The sequence below is a fragment of the Rattus norvegicus genome, chromosome 14 (assembly GCF_036323735.1).
Source record: "Rattus norvegicus strain BN/NHsdMcwi chromosome 14, GRCr8, whole genome shotgun sequence".
Taxonomy (NCBI): domain Eukaryota; kingdom Metazoa; phylum Chordata; class Mammalia; order Rodentia; family Muridae; genus Rattus; species Rattus norvegicus.
This window is the reverse complement of record NC_086032.1, coordinates 31,320,975-31,337,616: the sequence shown is the minus strand read 5'-3', so window position 1 is coordinate 31,337,616 and position 16,642 is coordinate 31,320,975. Positions and strand designations below refer to the sequence as shown.

Genomic DNA, 16,642 nt, shown 5'->3' with positions numbered 1-16,642 from the left:
CACTAAGATTCTAAAATGTGATTTATTCTTAAAGAATCCGGAAAAGATGACTGTGCTCCCTCAGACCAGGAACCTTATGAATCACCGACTGTCTCTGCCTCCCTGGTCCTAAGAGTCTTCCCTCTCCCTCCACTGTCAGCACCAATAAAGTCCTCCTGGCTTTGGTTATAGGAGTAGGAGAGGGTGGATAGACGTGGTTGTACTTCACAGACACTGTTGTTGCTATTCTTCCATGCTGTCCTTTAGCCCTTTCAAAGCCCTCTTGTGTGCCAGCAGTGCTGCCCTCCCTCTGTGAAGGGCCTCTCAGTGCGGATTTCTGCTCTGCCTTCTATCACAGAAGTCACGGTAGTCCCACCTGAGTAGGAAGAGAACAAATTCTAGGTTATTCTTTAAGCAACGTCAAAGTATTTGGTGTGGGGAACAGATGGATGTTACAGGGTATGTGATTTCAGTTCATAGAAAACCTAATTGCTAGCAAAACATGAAGGCCTAGAAAGATATTGCATTTGTCAGATGCAGTTAGGTATGTCCTGTAGAGGTGCAGTTCGGATCTGCCTCTAAGGCTTCCTTAGATAAGAAGGCTAAAAAAATAGAAAGTTCCTGCCTATTTTAAGGCACACTGCTTGGGAGAGGCCTTGTGGTCTTTGCTCTATGACCCAAGGCAGAGTCAGCTGGATGGCCTTGTGCTGCCCCACCATAAAGGTGAAATGGTTCAGCCCTCATTGACTTGGAATCCCCTACCATGACAGTAACAGGCGTAGGAGAAGAGTTAGAGACTTCATTTATAGAAGTTGGACTCTTGAGGGGCACCTTCTGGGGGCTCAGCCTCTTGAGCTGGCTCTCCTTTTAGACTCTCGCTCGTTTGGCTTGGAAGAACTTCATGGAAGGAGCTCCAGGTAAGAGATGGGGAGTTCTCTCTCCGGGCTTACTGTAGGAACCACAGAGAAGCAGCTGGCAGCACACAGGTGAGACAGGAACCTAGGAAAGTGAGCTAAGAGCCCTAATGGGTTTGGAGGAGCTCAAGAGAAAGGTAGACGAGCTTGGTAAAAGGACAGCTAAAAAGATATTTCGGAAGAGCTAGCAGTTCCGTTGCAGAATCTGGGGGTGTGTGAGTAGACATTTTGTAAGTGGTTAAGAAAGTAAAATTGCCTGACTGAGCTAGCAGGTTCTCCGATGTCTTTGTGGGTACAAATGTCAGATAAATTTAAAAGGCTAAATATTACAGACGCAGTCCTCGGTGGGCGTTTGCTGTTGACATGTCTACAGTAGAGTCAATGCTGGATCAACGCTTCAGACCCGTGAGAGTGGCAGAGCCCTCCCCAAGTCAGACTCAGAGAAATAGCAAAGCGTCCCCTGGTCCAAGTGTGAGTGTTTAGGAACAATCGACAGGAAGCACAGCGTCTGTAGCTTCCTCCTCCCTGAAGACTGCAGCCTGAGACCACCCCCTAGCAGAAACTTCCTACCAAGACTAGCTAACCGCCCTTTCTTGTGCTTTACTTAATAAACCCCAGCCAGCCTCAAGGCTTGGTTACAGGTGCCCTGCATCTCACTGAGTACAATCCACCTCCGAAACCCCAGCTTTTCTATCAGTGTGTCTGTCGTGACTTCAGTGTCTGTCATCTCTTCATTCCCAAGGCGCCCTAAGTCAAGTTTCCAGGACCAACCGGATTCCAGGTGCGGCAACCTAAAGCACCCAAAATGATTGGAAGACGTTTGCTGTTCGTGACGTCATGAAGCCCTGGGGCATTTCCCCACTCTCACGCCAGCTGCGCCGGGACTTCACTTGTCCTTGTGGGCTCAAGAGCGTCTGTGCGAAACCTGCTGGGTGTCTGTGAGGTGAGAGGCCACCCACTTAGGATGATCTCAGAGTATTCCTCGCTTAAAAATGTTTTTAAAGATTTTATTTACTTGTAGTGTATGTTTGTGTGTAAACGGGTATGCCTGTGTGAATGTTAGTGCACCGCATTCATGCAGCGCCCTCAGAAACCAGAAGAGGGCATAAGATCCCCTCAAAGTAAAGTTAATGATGCCTGTGAGCCTCCTTAGAGACGCGGGAAACCAAACCTGGGTCCTCTGTAAGAGCAGCAAGAGTCCTTAATGGACTGAGCCCTCCCTCTATTCCCAGCATTTCTTTTAATACATTATTTTAAAGGTATTTTGTAGGTCAGTCATCCTGGTTCTTTTCTTTATCCATTCATTCATTTATTTTTATTTTTGCTATTAAAATAAAAGCAGGCAAAAAGTCTTGGGTGAAAACAATCCCAGCTCAGAGATGAGGGTGTGGACACAAAGTTCTACCCGTAACCATGACTTTATTTGAAATTGATACCTGCTAGGAAAGGGAAAATCAGTTTGCCCCAGTGGGGCTCTCCTGGGCGTACCAACCACAGTCCAGAGCAGGTCCCGTGCCCAGGAATAATTGGCCAACACAAACACACTCTGTGATTTTTGTGTGCTTTTATGTTTTGATTTGGCTTGGGTTTTTCTTTGGTTTGTTGTTGTCATGGCCTTAACTAGTTTGTTTCTTTGTTTGCTGCCTGTTTTTATTTTTGTTTTGAGAGGGAAAGAAAGAACATGTGGGGTGGGGAGTAGGGAGAATCGGGAAGGAGTTGGGGAGGGGAAAGGATATGATCAAAATATGTTGTGTAAAAAATTTTTTTAAAATAAGATTTTGTCTCATCATTTTGTTGTCGTTTGAGGCAGGATCTTTCTGTGTAACAGCCCTTAACTGTCCTAGAACTCACTTTGTAGGCCAGACTGACCTTGAACTCACAGAGTTCCACCTGACTCTCTGCCTCCTGCGTGCAGGGGTTTAAAGGTGTGTGCTACCACACAGCTAAGAATTTTGTGCGTGTGTCTTTAAGCAGTAAAATTGTGAAACAGGCCAAACGCAGTTTCCCCCTTGTGCTTGTCATCCAGTTTCCAGTTCCTAAAGTCCTCTGCTGGCTAGTGTTATGACAACCTGACCCAGAGTCATCTTGGAAGAGAACATGTCCCTATTAGATGGGACTGTGGGCAAGTGCATTTTCTTTATTGGTGATTGATCCTGATGGGACCAACTCATCGTGAGCTATTCCACTTCTGGGCTTGTGGTTCTAGAAGCTACAAGAAAGCAGGCTGGCCAGGCGGTACTGGCCCAGGTTTGGGAAGGAAAGAAGGAAGGAAGGAAAGAAAGAAGGAAGGAAAGAAAGAAGGAAAGAAGGAAAGAAGGAAGGAAAGAAAGAAGGAAAGAAGGAAAGAAGGAAAAAAGGAAAGAAGGAAGCCGAGCAAATCTTGAGGAGCAAGCCAACAAACAACATCCTTCTATGGCTTCTCTGCATCAGTTCCTGCCTCTGTGTTCTTACCCTGACCTCTGAGTAATAGACTACAGGCTGCAAGATGAAATAAACCTCTCCAGGTTGCTTTTGGTCATTGTGTTTTGTCACAGCAATAGAAACTCCAACTTAGACAAACCCAAACCAAGGAGAAAATATAGTATCCACTCATTTGGGTTAAATCACAAAGCAGGCTTCAACTCATGTCTACTTGATTATAGGCAACAGCACTGTCTCCAGTATTCTTAGACTAAGTCTAGGCTGCAAAACATCTGCCATGCTAGGAACACCTGTCGTCCTAGGAACACCTGCCGTGCTGGGAACATCTGCCAAGCTGGAACACCTGCTATGTTGGGAACACCTGCCGTGCTAGGAACACCTGCCGTGCTAGGAACACCTGCCAAGCTGGAACACCTGCCATGCTGGGAACACCTGCCATGCTAGGAACACCTGCCGTGCTAGGAACACCTGCCATGCTAGGAACACCTGCCGTGCTAGGAACACCTGCCAAGCTGGAACACCTGCCATGCTAGGAACACCTGCCAAGCTGGAACACCTGCCATGCTGGGAACACCTGTCATGCTGGGAACACCTGCCAAGCTGGAACACCTGCTATGTTGGGAACACCTGCCATGCTAGGAACACCTGCCATGGGTCAGGACTGTGCAGTCTCCCCTGGAATTTGCCATTCCTGTAATGATAGATTGCCTTTCTATGGAATAGCTGCAGATTAAAAGGAGACCATGAAGAGATCACAGCTTATTAAGGGACTGGTGGATCTGGGGCAAAGTCCTTACCTTACATGCATGAAGGAACCTGGGTTTGATCCCTGGCACTGAAAAACAATGACAACATCATAAACCCACTGGTGTCAGAGGAGACATGTTGGGGAAGCCATAAGAGAGAGCTTAGTCTGTGGAAGGACATATGTCCCAAAAATAAAGATTAGTGTGGTGGTTTAAATAGCTATGGCCCCCATAGACTCGAGTATTTGAATCTTTGGCCCATAGGGAAGGGTGCTCTTATGAGGTGTGGCCTTACTATAGTAGATGTGGCCTTGTTGGAGAAGTGTGTCACTGTGAGGGCAGGCTTCAAGAGGTATTATACATATGCTCAAGCAATACCCAGTGTGACAGACAGTCTTCTGTGGCCTGAGGATCGAGATGGAGAACTCTCGGCTCCTCTAGCACCAGTCTGCCATGCCTCCTGTCATGATGATGTACTGAACCTCTGAAACTGTAAGCCAGCCCCAATTAAATGTTTTCCTTATAAGAGTTGCCTTGGTTATGGTGTCTCCACACAGCAATGTTAACACAATTAGTTCGATTATTATTTTGTTTTGTTTGTTTATAGAGTTTTTGTTGTTGTTCTTTTCAGTTTATTTTTCTTTGGGGGGGGCAGGAGGGATCTCATGCTACCGAGGCTGTCCTCAAGTTGCCATGTGGCTGAGGGATAGTCTTCAATTACTGCCTGCTGCCTCTACCTTCACGGGCTGGGGTTCAGGTTTGTACACAGAACCCCTAATTCCTTCCTGTCCCTCCCACCCACTTTTCTTTTCCCAACTTCAGGAGCTCTTCCTCTTTAAAACAAACAAAGTGGACTCGGGGCTGCCTGTAATGTGCTCGAGGAGATTCTCAGGATTCCCATCCCTGAAGAAAGCTGGTTTCCCTCCCACTGCAGGCATCAGTGGCTGATGGTTCCTCAGCCAGGGTGGGCCATCCTGCAACATTCTACGTTGTCCCGGCTAGCCTTAAATCCCCAAATGTCCTCCTGCCCCAGCTTCCCTAGTGCCACCAAATCTGAATGGAATCAATATGGAAGTAAATTGCAAATCCCTGCCTTACTATCTACTGAAAGACCCCCGGAGAGGACCTTTCCCTCAGGAGGAGTCCCAAGCGCCCAATGACCGAGCCGAGTCCACTCGGATGCAATCAGCAAGAGGGTTTATTGGAAAACACAGGTACCTGCGGGCACACAGTCTCTTCGGAGGACTTGCGCGCCCAGCAGCTCCAGCATGGGGCTTTTATAGGGATTGGGGAAGCAGAAGCGGGCGTACAGAAGCAGATGCATAGTTACGGGGACTGGTGGATTCAAACGAGGCACATAGACATGTTCACATATGATTGGCTATTTCACATGATGAGGTAATAAGGTATAGCTACACACATTGGCAGGTTTTGGGGCGTCCTGGATGTCGGGGGCTGGGGGCTTATCTCTTCCTGCCAGGTGGCCTGTGAGTCAGATCCGGTACTCCTGGTCTGTTCTGCATTCCTTTCCTTTTATGGTCTGTTAGTTCTAGCGGCAGGGCGGGGCTGCCTGGACTTGCTTTTCACAGTGTTTAGCCCTGAGTCTGAATTTAAAACTTATTCTTTTAACTTCATATTTTTAAACCTCAAATCTGTATAATTTTCCTTTCACTACTTCTTTATGGATCTAATATCAACTTAAAATGATGCTTAAAGGGTGGAGAGCCCTTGATGCCGCTTCAAGGATATTGGCAAGAGCATTTACATTGGGCTAGGACAAGGCTCAAGATGAATACAGCAGAGGGTTGTATTGTATTCCTTGTATCTTGGTCGTCCTGATAAACCCCTAGACACAGTGACCATGGGACTTTGTTTATTGCCTTGACTACTACTACTACTACTACTACTACTACTACTACTACTACTACTACTACTACTGTTTGTTCCCTGACTACTTTGTCTTTGGGAGCTGACCCTATTCTTTGCATGTACCTGGAGTGATAAAAAAAAGCAGCCTGGGAAAAAACAAACCTGATTCAGCACTGGCTGGAGTCATGTTATAATGTTGTCTAATTGTCTCTTTTTATTTTCATCCTCATTCCCTCCCTCGAGACCCTGTTGACTGGTTGAGCTGGCTTGGTCATTAAAGCTGTAACATACATCCAAGATACTGTGGTTCATGTTATCGGTAACATTGTTTCTGCTCAATGTTTTCCACGCTCCGGGCATTCCCACTGCTTTCATTTCCTGTTGTCAAGGACGTAAGCTCAGAGATCTAAGCAGGTAACATTGAAGGATATGGGCCTTGATTTCCTGTAAGCACAATATTATTTCTTATCATAAAAAGTACAAAATAAATCACAAAAAGTAACATAAAGCCAATCCCAAACACTTACGGTGTATGTAGAAGTGTACAGCTCTCCACGCTACACAGAAAATTCTTGCCAGGTGGTGGTGGTGCACCTTTAATCCCAGCACTCCGGAGGCAGAGGCAGGTGGATCTCTGAGTTGGAGGATAGCCTGCTCTAAAAAGTGAATTCCAGGACATCTAGGACTACACAGAGAAACCCTGTTTCAAAAGAACAAAATTTTTCTAAGGAGATATTTTATGTAGTTTAGACTTGCAGTTATTTATAAAAATATTTATTTTTTAAAGATTTATTTATTTATCATATGAGTACACTGTAGCTGTCTTTAAACATGAGAAGAGGGCATCAGATCCCAGCAACCACATGGTGGCTCTCAACCATCTGTAATGAGATCTGATGCCCTCTTCTGGTGTGTCTGAAGACAGCTACAGTGTACTTATACATAAAAAAATAAATAAATCTTTTTAAAAACATTCTTAAGGAAGATATTACTGGTGATAAAGAGACAGCTAATTCCTTGAATGAATATACATTGGATAATCAAACCATAATAATTAGTGATAGAGGGAAAAAAATTTTTGTCTTTTCTGGAAAAATGGAAATTAAAACAGTGCCACCAGGGCTGGATAGATGGTTCAGTGGTTAAGAGCACTGACTGCTCTTCCAGAGGTCCTGAGTTCAATTACCAGCAACCACATGGTGGCCCACAACCATCTATAGTGGGATCCAATGCCATCTTCTGATGTGTCTGATGACAGCTACAGTGCAGTCATATATATATATATATATATATATATATATATATATATATATATACATATATATATTAATCTTTTTAAAATAAATAAATAAAAACAGTGCCAGGTGGTGGTAACAGCTCCCTGGCTCTCCTTATCACAGCCTCCTTTAGACACGGAGCCTCCATTGCCTGAAAATGACCCTCAAGCATAGGGTGAGGGATTTGAAATCAACCAATCTTATATTTCCTCCATTTCCTGATGAGAACCCATGACCACCCAGGCAAGCCAGGGAACAGAAGGAAAAGAAATCAATTCCCCAGTTCCTCCCTGGCTTGGTGTTTTCAGCCAAATCAAAATGTTTATATGCACTAGCCAATCTATTCAAAACTCTAGGAGGGACAGCATTGAACAGTCCTCTCATCTAATCTTGAGAGGCAAAGAAAGAACTACAGCTATTTGAATCCAGAGTAAAATGAAGCATTTGTGTATATGTGGAGCCTACACTGCCTTTAAACTTACTTATTCCACTAACTTGTGTCCTAACTTGTCGGGTATTATAGCACACGATGATACACCTCTGGATGATACACACTATCTACAGCATGAGGGCCATAAAATACCAAGTGCTTACCTTATTCTCTTTGCTCAATTAATAATTGGGAGGGTCCTCAGGGGAGGACCCAGTGTTGTCAACAATTACATGGATTTGATACTCGCTCTATTATATTGCCCATAACCAACAATTAATTTTTAAGAGTGTTACAAACTCTATGGGTTTTTAACTTTCATTCACAGATTACGATGAAAAGATAGGAAATCATTAGCCATTATAATATCCACCTTCAGCTGTGCTGTTTCCTCACATAAACTGAATGTCATTACAAACTCTCTCTCTCTCTCTCTCTCTCTCTCTCTCTCTCTCTCTCTGTGTGTGTGTGTGTGTGTGTGTGTGTGTGTGTGTGTGTGTGTCCCCTCTCAATGCCTTGAATCAGGGTTCTAAGACCCTGAGGTACATGGCTTTTCCGGGGCTGAGGATATGGCTCAGTTGGTAGAGTGCTGACCTAGGCAGGCACGAGGAGGGCCTTCTGTTCAGCATCTCCTGAGAGTGGCTGGAGGGTGCCTGTTTCCTCAGCTCTTAGCACTTGGGAAGTAGAGGTAGAAGAATCAGGAAACATGACAACCTGTTTCAAAAGATAGGGTGGATTTTTTTTTTGAGGAATATTCCTAGTAGAGAAAGAAATATTTAAGAATAACAATTGAGGATAGACGTAGTCTATATTTATGAACGACTTAATTAGAATAATTTCTGTGTTCCTGATCACTTCTCCACCCCACCACCTAGCTACTACTTTGTCTAATTCACGTGTATCCAGTTCTCATGTCATGTCTCTGTGCATTTCCTCCTTTGACTCCTTTAAAAACATTTAAGTTACTACATAAAGTATTAGGTAGATAACATTATGGTATGTTCAAATAAAGGTTTAGATTTTCCTTTACCTTCACCCTGACCCCACCCCACCCCACCCAACTCCCCCTAACCCCCCTGAGAACCACCTACTGGCTTCTTTCCTACTTGGAGTCTTCCTTTTACCCCAGACCCCATCTTTCCACATCATTTATCTTTACCTTCTCTTGGTTTCCCTTTTACTTTTCTCAGGTTTTACCCACATCTTGCACCCTTTGATGTTTCCTGTGCAAGCCTTTCTTTCTCCCACTAATCTCTCTGCGCCACTTAATTCTCAGGCTCAGTGCGAAAACCCGGAAACAAGGCAGGTTACACTTCCCATCAGGTCGAAATAGCACTTTCAGCAGATCAGACGAGTGATTGAATTCAATGCTCATTTTATTCCAATGAAATTAAGGAGGCAAAAGTTGCCTGGGTCGTATAAACTGTAGGCTGGAAGCCCAAGACAGGAGTTTTAAGTTTATGAAGCACTTCCAGCCTCTACCCATGGAAGTTTTGTCAACAAGTATCATGCAAAGAAACGGGGAAAACAGAAAAAGGAGTGGGATTCTAGCAAGGAGCACTGGAGAGGTAGGGGGGTTCTCCATCTGCTCTCCTGCAAGCTGCCCATCAGCATGGCTCGTCCTTGATGATGTTAATATGGCTACCATCCTCCCTGCAAAGTGAGAAACCACGAACATGGTATTAGTGCCTATGGTGCTGAAACCCGGACACTGTTTGCATTTTAAAGGCCTATGTCCATCATGCATTCAGTTCCTTTTTTTTTTTTTCCGGAGCTGGGGACCGAACCCAGGGCCTTGCGCTTGCTAGCTTGCTAGGCAAGCGCTCTACCACTGAGCTAAATCCCCAACCCCCATACATTCAGTTCCTGTCGGGACTGTATTTACTTGGTCACTTTTAAAAGTTAATCCAGAAAACATAAAGGGTAAAGACCTTATTTCCCCATTTAGCCATTCCCACCACACACACACACACACACACACACACACACACATATACACACACTAAACCTAAGGTAGAGGGTTCTAATCATACAAAATGTCCCATGAAGGCTCGGATTGTGCAGTGGAATCTCAGATACAGAAATGAACTCTGCTATACATACCCCCGGGCGCTATGGCCATGTCATCAGTGTGTTGCATGTAGGGAGTCAAAAGTCATACACTGACCACTTATAGCATTTTACTAAGTATATATAGTAAGTCTTACCTCCAACAGGTAAATACAGAGTGTACCTGCATGCCCTGTAAATCTAAAAGGAAATATAACATTCTGTAGGCCTTAACTATAAAATATAGACTTTTTGTGGGTCCTATAGTCCTGAGACTTGAACTCAGGGACTTACGTATGCTAGGCCAGTTCTCTACCACTGTGCTACATCTCAGCCCCTAAATATGCGATATGCTCCTGTCTTTCCCTTCAGTGGTGAAGACTGGTCCCAGGGCCTCTTGTATTCTAGGCAAACTCCTGAGCTACCCTTTGTCTCAACTACACTCTTCGTTTGGGAAAACTGCACACGGAGATAGTGACACAGCTCGACTGTCTGCTGCTTTGGAGTTGGCCAATCACACGCTTTACTCTCTAGCTTTGATCTAAAAATAGACTGCAGGTCTTACAGCTTTTAAATGTCTGTACAAAAAGCAAAAATAGTTGAAGTCACATTCGACTTCTCCATCTGAGAAAGGAGTTACTACCTCCACCAATCAGAATTCAAGAAAAGGAAAGAGGCTCTTCCGGTCTCTTTGGCCTCGCCGGTAGAAGCAAGACGATGAAAAGAATGTCATCCATTGGAATGTGTCCCGATAGGAGGCGCGCGCGCGCGCGCGCACACACACACACACACACACACACACACACACACACACACACACACACACACACACACGCTGTGCCGCCGCTGTGGCTCCAGGGCCTATCCCCTTCAGAAGTCGACCTGTGGCAAATGGGGCTACCCTGCCAAGCGCAAGAGAAAGTATAACTGGAGTGCCAAGGCTAAGAGACGAAACACTACCGGGACTGGTCCGATGGGGCACCTAAAGATTGTCTACCGAAGGGGTTGGGGATTTAGCTCAGTGGTAGAGCGCTTGCCTAGGAAGCTCAAGGCCCTGGGTTCGGTCCCCAGCTCCAAAAAAAAAAAAAAAAAAGAACCAAAAAAAAAAAATTGTCTACCGAAGATTCAGACATGGATTCCGTGAAGGAGCAACACCTAAACCCAAGAGGGCAGCTGTTGCAGCATCCAGTTCATCTTGAGGATTTCAATCGGTCATAAAATAAATGTTCTGGTTTCATAAAAAAATAAAAGGGAAGAGAGCTGAGTGGGGGAAAAGGGAAGACAGCTGTGAATGTGTGTGACCTGGGGCTGGTCGGTAAGAGCGCTTGCTGCTCTTGCAGAGGACCCCAGGTTTGATCCCAGTCACAACCATGTGGGAGTTCTGTTCCAGGGTCTTCAACTCTCTCTTCTGACCCCTGTGGGTACCAGATATACACATTGTGCACATACATACATGTAGGCAAAGCACTCACACACATAAAATAAAATGATCTTTTTTTAAAGATTTTTTTTAAATACTCAACCTGATTTTCATGCACAGAGTGCATTCATTCCCATAAGTGTTCATATCCGTTCCGCACACAGGGCTGAGGTGCTTGGAGCATACTGGGTAGTCAAAACGATGACAGTCTGGCTACAAAAGAGAAAAGCAGAGAAGTAAGAGAATGACCTGAGACACAACCATTATACTGTCCCCAATGTTCCCTAAATGTCATAGAAATATCCTACATAACTACTTATGCTTTCTCTCCGCCCTCCAAAAATGAGTTTGTAATGTAAAATTCATATGTGAGAGTTCAAATACAATTACAAAAAGAATAAAGAAAAAAATGAGCTCAGAGTAGGTGTGGTTCAAACCTGTCATTCCAGTACTTGGGAAGCTGAAGAAAGAGGACTGCCTCCAGTTTGAGGCCAGCCTGGGAGACATAGCAACTTCTAGGCTAGCCTAAGGAACACATCTAGACTTTGTGCCCTCCAAAAAAAAACAAAAAACAAAAAAACAAAAAAAAAAAACAAAAAAAAAAACAAAAAAACAAAAAAAACCCAAAAACCCACAACTCAGAGCCCAGCCTCGTTGGTACCATTTGGACAATAATCCCAGTACTTGGATGGCAGAAGCAGGAAGATCATTGTTCCAGGTCATACTCAGCTATACATCCAGTTTGAGACCAGCCTGGACCTTGTCTCAGACAAAAAAAGAAAAGAAGGAAAGAAGGAAGTAAGCACAATACTGTTAAACACAGTGAGAGTTTGCACACTTAGTAAGCCTCATTTCTAAATCCTCTCTGGCCCATTTCTTACCTAAATCAACAGTGGTTTGGAGGGAGGGTTATCTATTTTGAGGCAGAATCCCACTCTTGGCCTGTCGCTTGCTATGTAACCGGGCTGGCCTCAAAGATATCTCTGCCCTCTGAAGCTCACATTACACCCAGAAGCTACAGTATGTTTTTTTAAATCTGTCTTCAAACACACCAGAAGAGGGCATCAGATCCCATTACAGATGGTTGTGAGCCACCATGTGGTTGCTGGGAATTGAACTCAGGACCTCTGGAAGAGCAGTCAGTTCCCTTAACTGCTGAGCCATCTCTCCGGCCCCAGTATTTTTTTTTTTTTTTAAGCAATGCCTTTTACCGGGTGTTTTTTTTTTTTTTTAAGTATTTTAGATATTGCTCCCCCACACATAATTTTCCTTCATTACACTCATGTTTCCATTAGACCCTCGAGTGTTATAAAGTCTCTAACTCCAGCTAGGGACACACAGTAATACATGCTAGCCACATGCTCAACCTCCGTGGCTATACCCGTATAGGAAATATACTCTTAATTTGGAAAAGTGACAGCCTAGCCTTCACTCACTCTCCATCCCAGAGTCTAGAACGCTAAGCCTGGGGTGGTCCTGCACACCTGTGATCCCAGCACTCTGTCTCTAGCATGGCAAAGCCTCCCAGCTCAGGGGACGGTCGAAGGTTCTATTACATGCAAGTGATCAGTCTCAGTCAGGCAACAAGGGACAAATACGCTGTGGAAACTGTTTAGAGACGAAGATTGGATCTTGTACCTTCAAGTTCTTTACATAGAGAATGGCTGTAAACATTTTCACTGTCAAATACCGAAAGGAATCCATCCTCCTTACATCTGACTTGTTAGAAGTCGGGCTGCTGCCCCTAAAGCCAGTCCAAGAAGCCAAATAACCCATTTAAGTGGCCAGGTCTTGATTAACAACTGTCAGTTGTTACTTTTGTCCTAGACCCCCAATGAGGACCAACCGAGTGAAGCTGTCTGTGCACCCCTAGCCAGTCTTGTAGGCTGCCTACCTAAAGTTTCTTTTGCCAAGAGCTTGCACCAGGCCATACCCAATGCCTCTTTCTGCACCTTGACACTTTCCCGAGCCTCTGTCAACCAGGGAGTCTCTACCCAGATGAAAATGTTGCTGAAAGACCCTTGACACTGCAGTTCTCAATGAACTGTCTCATTTTATTTTTATTTATGCCCACAGAATTTAATAGGATGAAATACGTGAAATGCCTAATATACAGAGTAACTATCATGCCTCAGTAAATTTGAATTATTAAAGGAAATGTTAGAACAAAGCATCCAGGGGGCCTTCGAAGACTGAGCCATTCTTGATTGAAAGGTACACTTTTAGCTGATGTGGTGGCTCATCCCTGTCATCCCAGGGCTCAGGAGGCTCTTGAGAAAAGAAACGTGTATACTCATTTTCCAGATCAAGGAAACTGCGTGAGATGCTGGCTTTACAAAGCCGTGCGTGGTTTCTGAAGTGACAAGTCTAGCTTGAAACCGGTTCAACACTTACTTCGCTGCATGAGAAGAGACGGTACACGGGCTTCATACTTACTGTTCTGAATTGTGACCTCTTTATGAGTTGAGAATCGGAAGAGTCCAGAGAGTCATCAGAAGCTGTAAGGAGAAAATGCTGGCATTGTAGGATGACTAAGGTAAGTCGTCCACAAAGATCCTTAAATCCCAGTGCGTAAATAAGATGGGAGGGTGGTTACAGAGGAAGTACCCTGAGCCAATCAGAGAGAAGCACACACACACACACACAGAGAGAGAGAGAGAGAGAGAGAGACAGACAGACAGACAGACAGACAGACAGAGAGAGAGAGACAGAGTGAGACAGAGAGAGAGACAGAGACAGAGAGAGACAGAGACAGAGAGAGACAGAGAGACACAGAGAGAGACAGAGAGAGAAAGAGAGAGACAGAGAGAGGCAGAGAGAGACAGAGAGACAGAGAGAGAGACAGAGAGAAAGAGACAGAGAGAAAGAGACAGAGAGAAAGAGACAGAGAGAGACAGAGAGAGAGACAGAGAGAGAGACAGAGAGAGACAGAGACAGAGAGAGAGACAGAGAGAGAGACAGAGAGAGATAGAGAGAGACAGAGAGAGATAGAGAGAGACAGAGAGAGAGAGAGACAGAGAGAGACAGAGACAGAGAGAGACACAGAGAGAGAGAGTAGAGAAAAACAGTTGGCGGGAGATGGCTCAATGAGTGAAGAACTTGCTGTGAACTGAGTTCTGATCTTCAAAACCCAGAGCTGGGCTTGGGTCTGAACACCTAGTCCTTGGAAGGAGCTGAGACAAGTGCATACCAAGAATTACCGGCCAGCCAGCCTAGCAGAAATGGCAAGCTATAGATTCAGCAAGAGACTCGGTCTCAAAAATACTGTGGAGAGCAATCAAAGACACCGAGCCTTCACATGCCTTCAAACAGACACACACACACACTTAAGACACAAAGACCGGGGTTGGGGATTTAGCTCAGTGGTAGAGCGCTTGCCTAGCAAACGCAAGGCCCTGGGTTCGGTCCCCAGCTCCAAAAAAAAGAAAAAGAAAAAAAAAAAAAGGGGAAAAAAAAAAGACACAAAGACCAAAACCAAAGTGGTTTGTGGTTTATCCCTACATGACAGTCTCTCTGGTGCCCCTCTCCATGCCTCTTTAAAAAGACCTTCCATCATTTCTTTCTGGAACTTCTAAGAAATGCACAGAAACATCTGATTCTGTTTCCATCAAGTTTCTTGAAAACTGACTTAGAAGTTACACGGGTCAGGGAAGTAACTAACAGTGCTTTTTGTCTGTGTGTCCAAGATTTTTTTTTTTTTCAAATAAACACAAAACTCGGATTTAACTTTTAAGAGTGTGAGGGAGGGGCTGGGGATTTAGCTCAGTGGTAGAGCGCTTACCTAGGAAGCGCAAGGCCCTGGGTTCAGTCCCCAGCTCCGGAAAAAAAAGAACCAAAAAAAAAAAAAAAAGAGTGTGAGGGAGCCCAGGCTGGTGTTGAACCGGCTGTTATGTTGCAAACAGGGGCATGGCTCTCCTGCCTCTACTTCCCAAATGCTGGGATTACAGGAGTGAGCCAGTACATCAAACTAAATAAACACAAAATTTAGTATAGGTGTTAGGATCTCAACTCTGCTTCCCCATAGATGTCAAGTCCATTCGGAAGAAGGTCTCGTAGGATTCCCACGTCTAGCACACCCCCAGGCTCGGTAGAGCTGTGGACACAACTCAAGTGTGTACATGGGTTCAGAATAATCTGCTTAAGAAAGGTAGAGATGGTGGTTGGAGCTAGGATGGAAGTCCCAACTGGAACGACAGAGGATACTTGACCCACAGCTTCCATGCCCACCACTCTCCACCGGGCACAACCGCCAGTAACGGTGAGAATCTGTCGCCTAACTATCCAAGCCCAGCAGGCCAGCGCTCTCAGATCCAAGCTGAGATTCTTCCTTGACACCAGACCCAGTTGAGCTTCACCTGCAAAGTCTGTGGCCAGGAGCAACAGCACCAGTCTCAGCATCACTAAAGGAGTTCTTCCTGCTCTGCTGGAAAGCTCTCCCGCACCGCGGTGGTCAAGGAGCCACCCGCCGGCGCCACGTGGGAGTGCGAAGGGGGAGGGGCGAGCGGCAGGCTAGAGGCTTGGCAGGAGGCAGGATCAAGAACGGAAGTTACAGGAGAGGGGATGATGGGAAAGAGGAAAATGGAGGGTTGGCCAGGGGGGAAGGGGAGACACACACACAGACACACAGACACACAGACACACAGACACACAGACACACAGACACACAGACACAGACACACACACACACACACACACACACACACACACACACACACACACACACCCCTTCCAGATTTCTAAGCAGTAAACCTCTCTACAAAGTTCATAAAAGCGACCCATGCCCTCACCCTTTCACACGGCCCTCACACGATACCATGCCTGAACTCTCCACAAGCCCCATACACATCCCCACAGGATCCCTCCACACCTCCACCACTTAAACACACAAGACACAAGCACATCACACCCTGCGCTCACAACCCAGCCTTTCTGGACACCCCTCCCATCTTTACCTCCCCTCAAGTGCTTCAAACACCCTTATCCCAACCCGTCTTGACCACACACTCCACCACAACCTAACCCCTCCTCCTCAAAAGTAACACATGCCTCCACCACACAACCCATCTTTCTTTCACACACCCAAACACATCCCCCACTACGTACCCCACCATTCTTTCTATGCTCCAGATACCCCACATCTTACATACCCAGCCCATTACAGAACCCAGCACCCCTCCTCCCCATACCCCAAATGGCCCCTAGCACTCTTTCAAACCATCAGACGCCTCTTTCCCCACACCTTCCATACCCACTACACAATGTGACATTTCTCCATCCTCCAAACACCCACCTCGCCCCATCTACACACCCCACACACTTGGACCACAACTAAGACCCTTTCTTCATCACTTTTCCACACACTTCAAACACACATCACCATCACTCCAACCCTCCAGCCCTTCACATATCCCACCTACCACCCCACCACAAAATTACAGGAAGTGAGATGACAGTGTGCAGCCCTGTTACCTCCAGGTCACCTCCTATTCCCCAGGTTCACTGGCTTCCTCAGTCCTGCCTTGCAGCTTGTGCTCCAG

At 45.6% G+C, this 16,642-nt stretch overlaps 1 protein-coding gene and 2 long non-coding RNA genes across 6 annotated transcripts; 1 reads left to right on the top strand and 2 right to left on the bottom strand.

Annotated features, from left to right (window-relative positions):
• The first annotated feature begins 606 nt into the window (after nucleotides 1-606).
• On the top strand, nucleotides 607-6,226 carry LOC108352735 (uncharacterized). Of its 2 annotated transcripts, XR_005493562.2 has the most exons (3): nucleotides 607-896; nucleotides 1,636-1,836; nucleotides 2,920-6,226. It is a non-coding gene; the product is annotated as an uncharacterized LOC108352735 (long non-coding RNA). The 2 variants fall into 2 exon arrangements; XR_010057500.1 differs by lacking the exon at nucleotides 607-896 and having other exon boundaries at nucleotides 959-1,836.
• On the bottom strand, nucleotides 5,654-8,660 carry LOC134481739 (uncharacterized). Of its 2 annotated transcripts, XR_010057501.1 has the most exons (3): nucleotides 8,231-8,660; nucleotides 6,457-6,629; nucleotides 5,654-6,373 (listed from the first exon to the last, which is right to left on the bottom strand). It is a non-coding gene; the product is annotated as an uncharacterized LOC134481739 (long non-coding RNA). The 2 variants fall into 2 exon arrangements; XR_010057502.1 differs by having other exon boundaries at nucleotides 5,654-6,629.
• A 334-nt stretch (nucleotides 8,661-8,994) lies between these two features.
• Nucleotides 8,995-15,641, bottom strand: Spink2 (serine peptidase inhibitor, Kazal type 2). Of its 2 annotated transcripts, NM_001008870.2 has the most exons (4): nucleotides 15,461-15,503; nucleotides 13,542-13,603; nucleotides 11,209-11,318; nucleotides 8,995-9,289 (listed from the first exon to the last, which is right to left on the bottom strand). In NM_001008870.2, exons 1-4 carry the CDS (start codon nucleotides 15,501-15,503, stop codon nucleotides 9,244-9,246), a joined length of 261 nt encoding a protein of 86 aa, NP_001008870.1. In that variant the 3' UTR covers nucleotides 8,995-9,243. The 2 variants fall into 2 exon arrangements, with proteins under 2 accessions (NP_001008870.1, XP_017454815.1); XM_017599326.3 differs by lacking the exon at nucleotides 8,995-9,289 and having other exon boundaries at nucleotides 11,249-11,314; nucleotides 15,461-15,641.
• Between the last annotated feature and the right edge of the window lie 1,001 nt (nucleotides 15,642-16,642).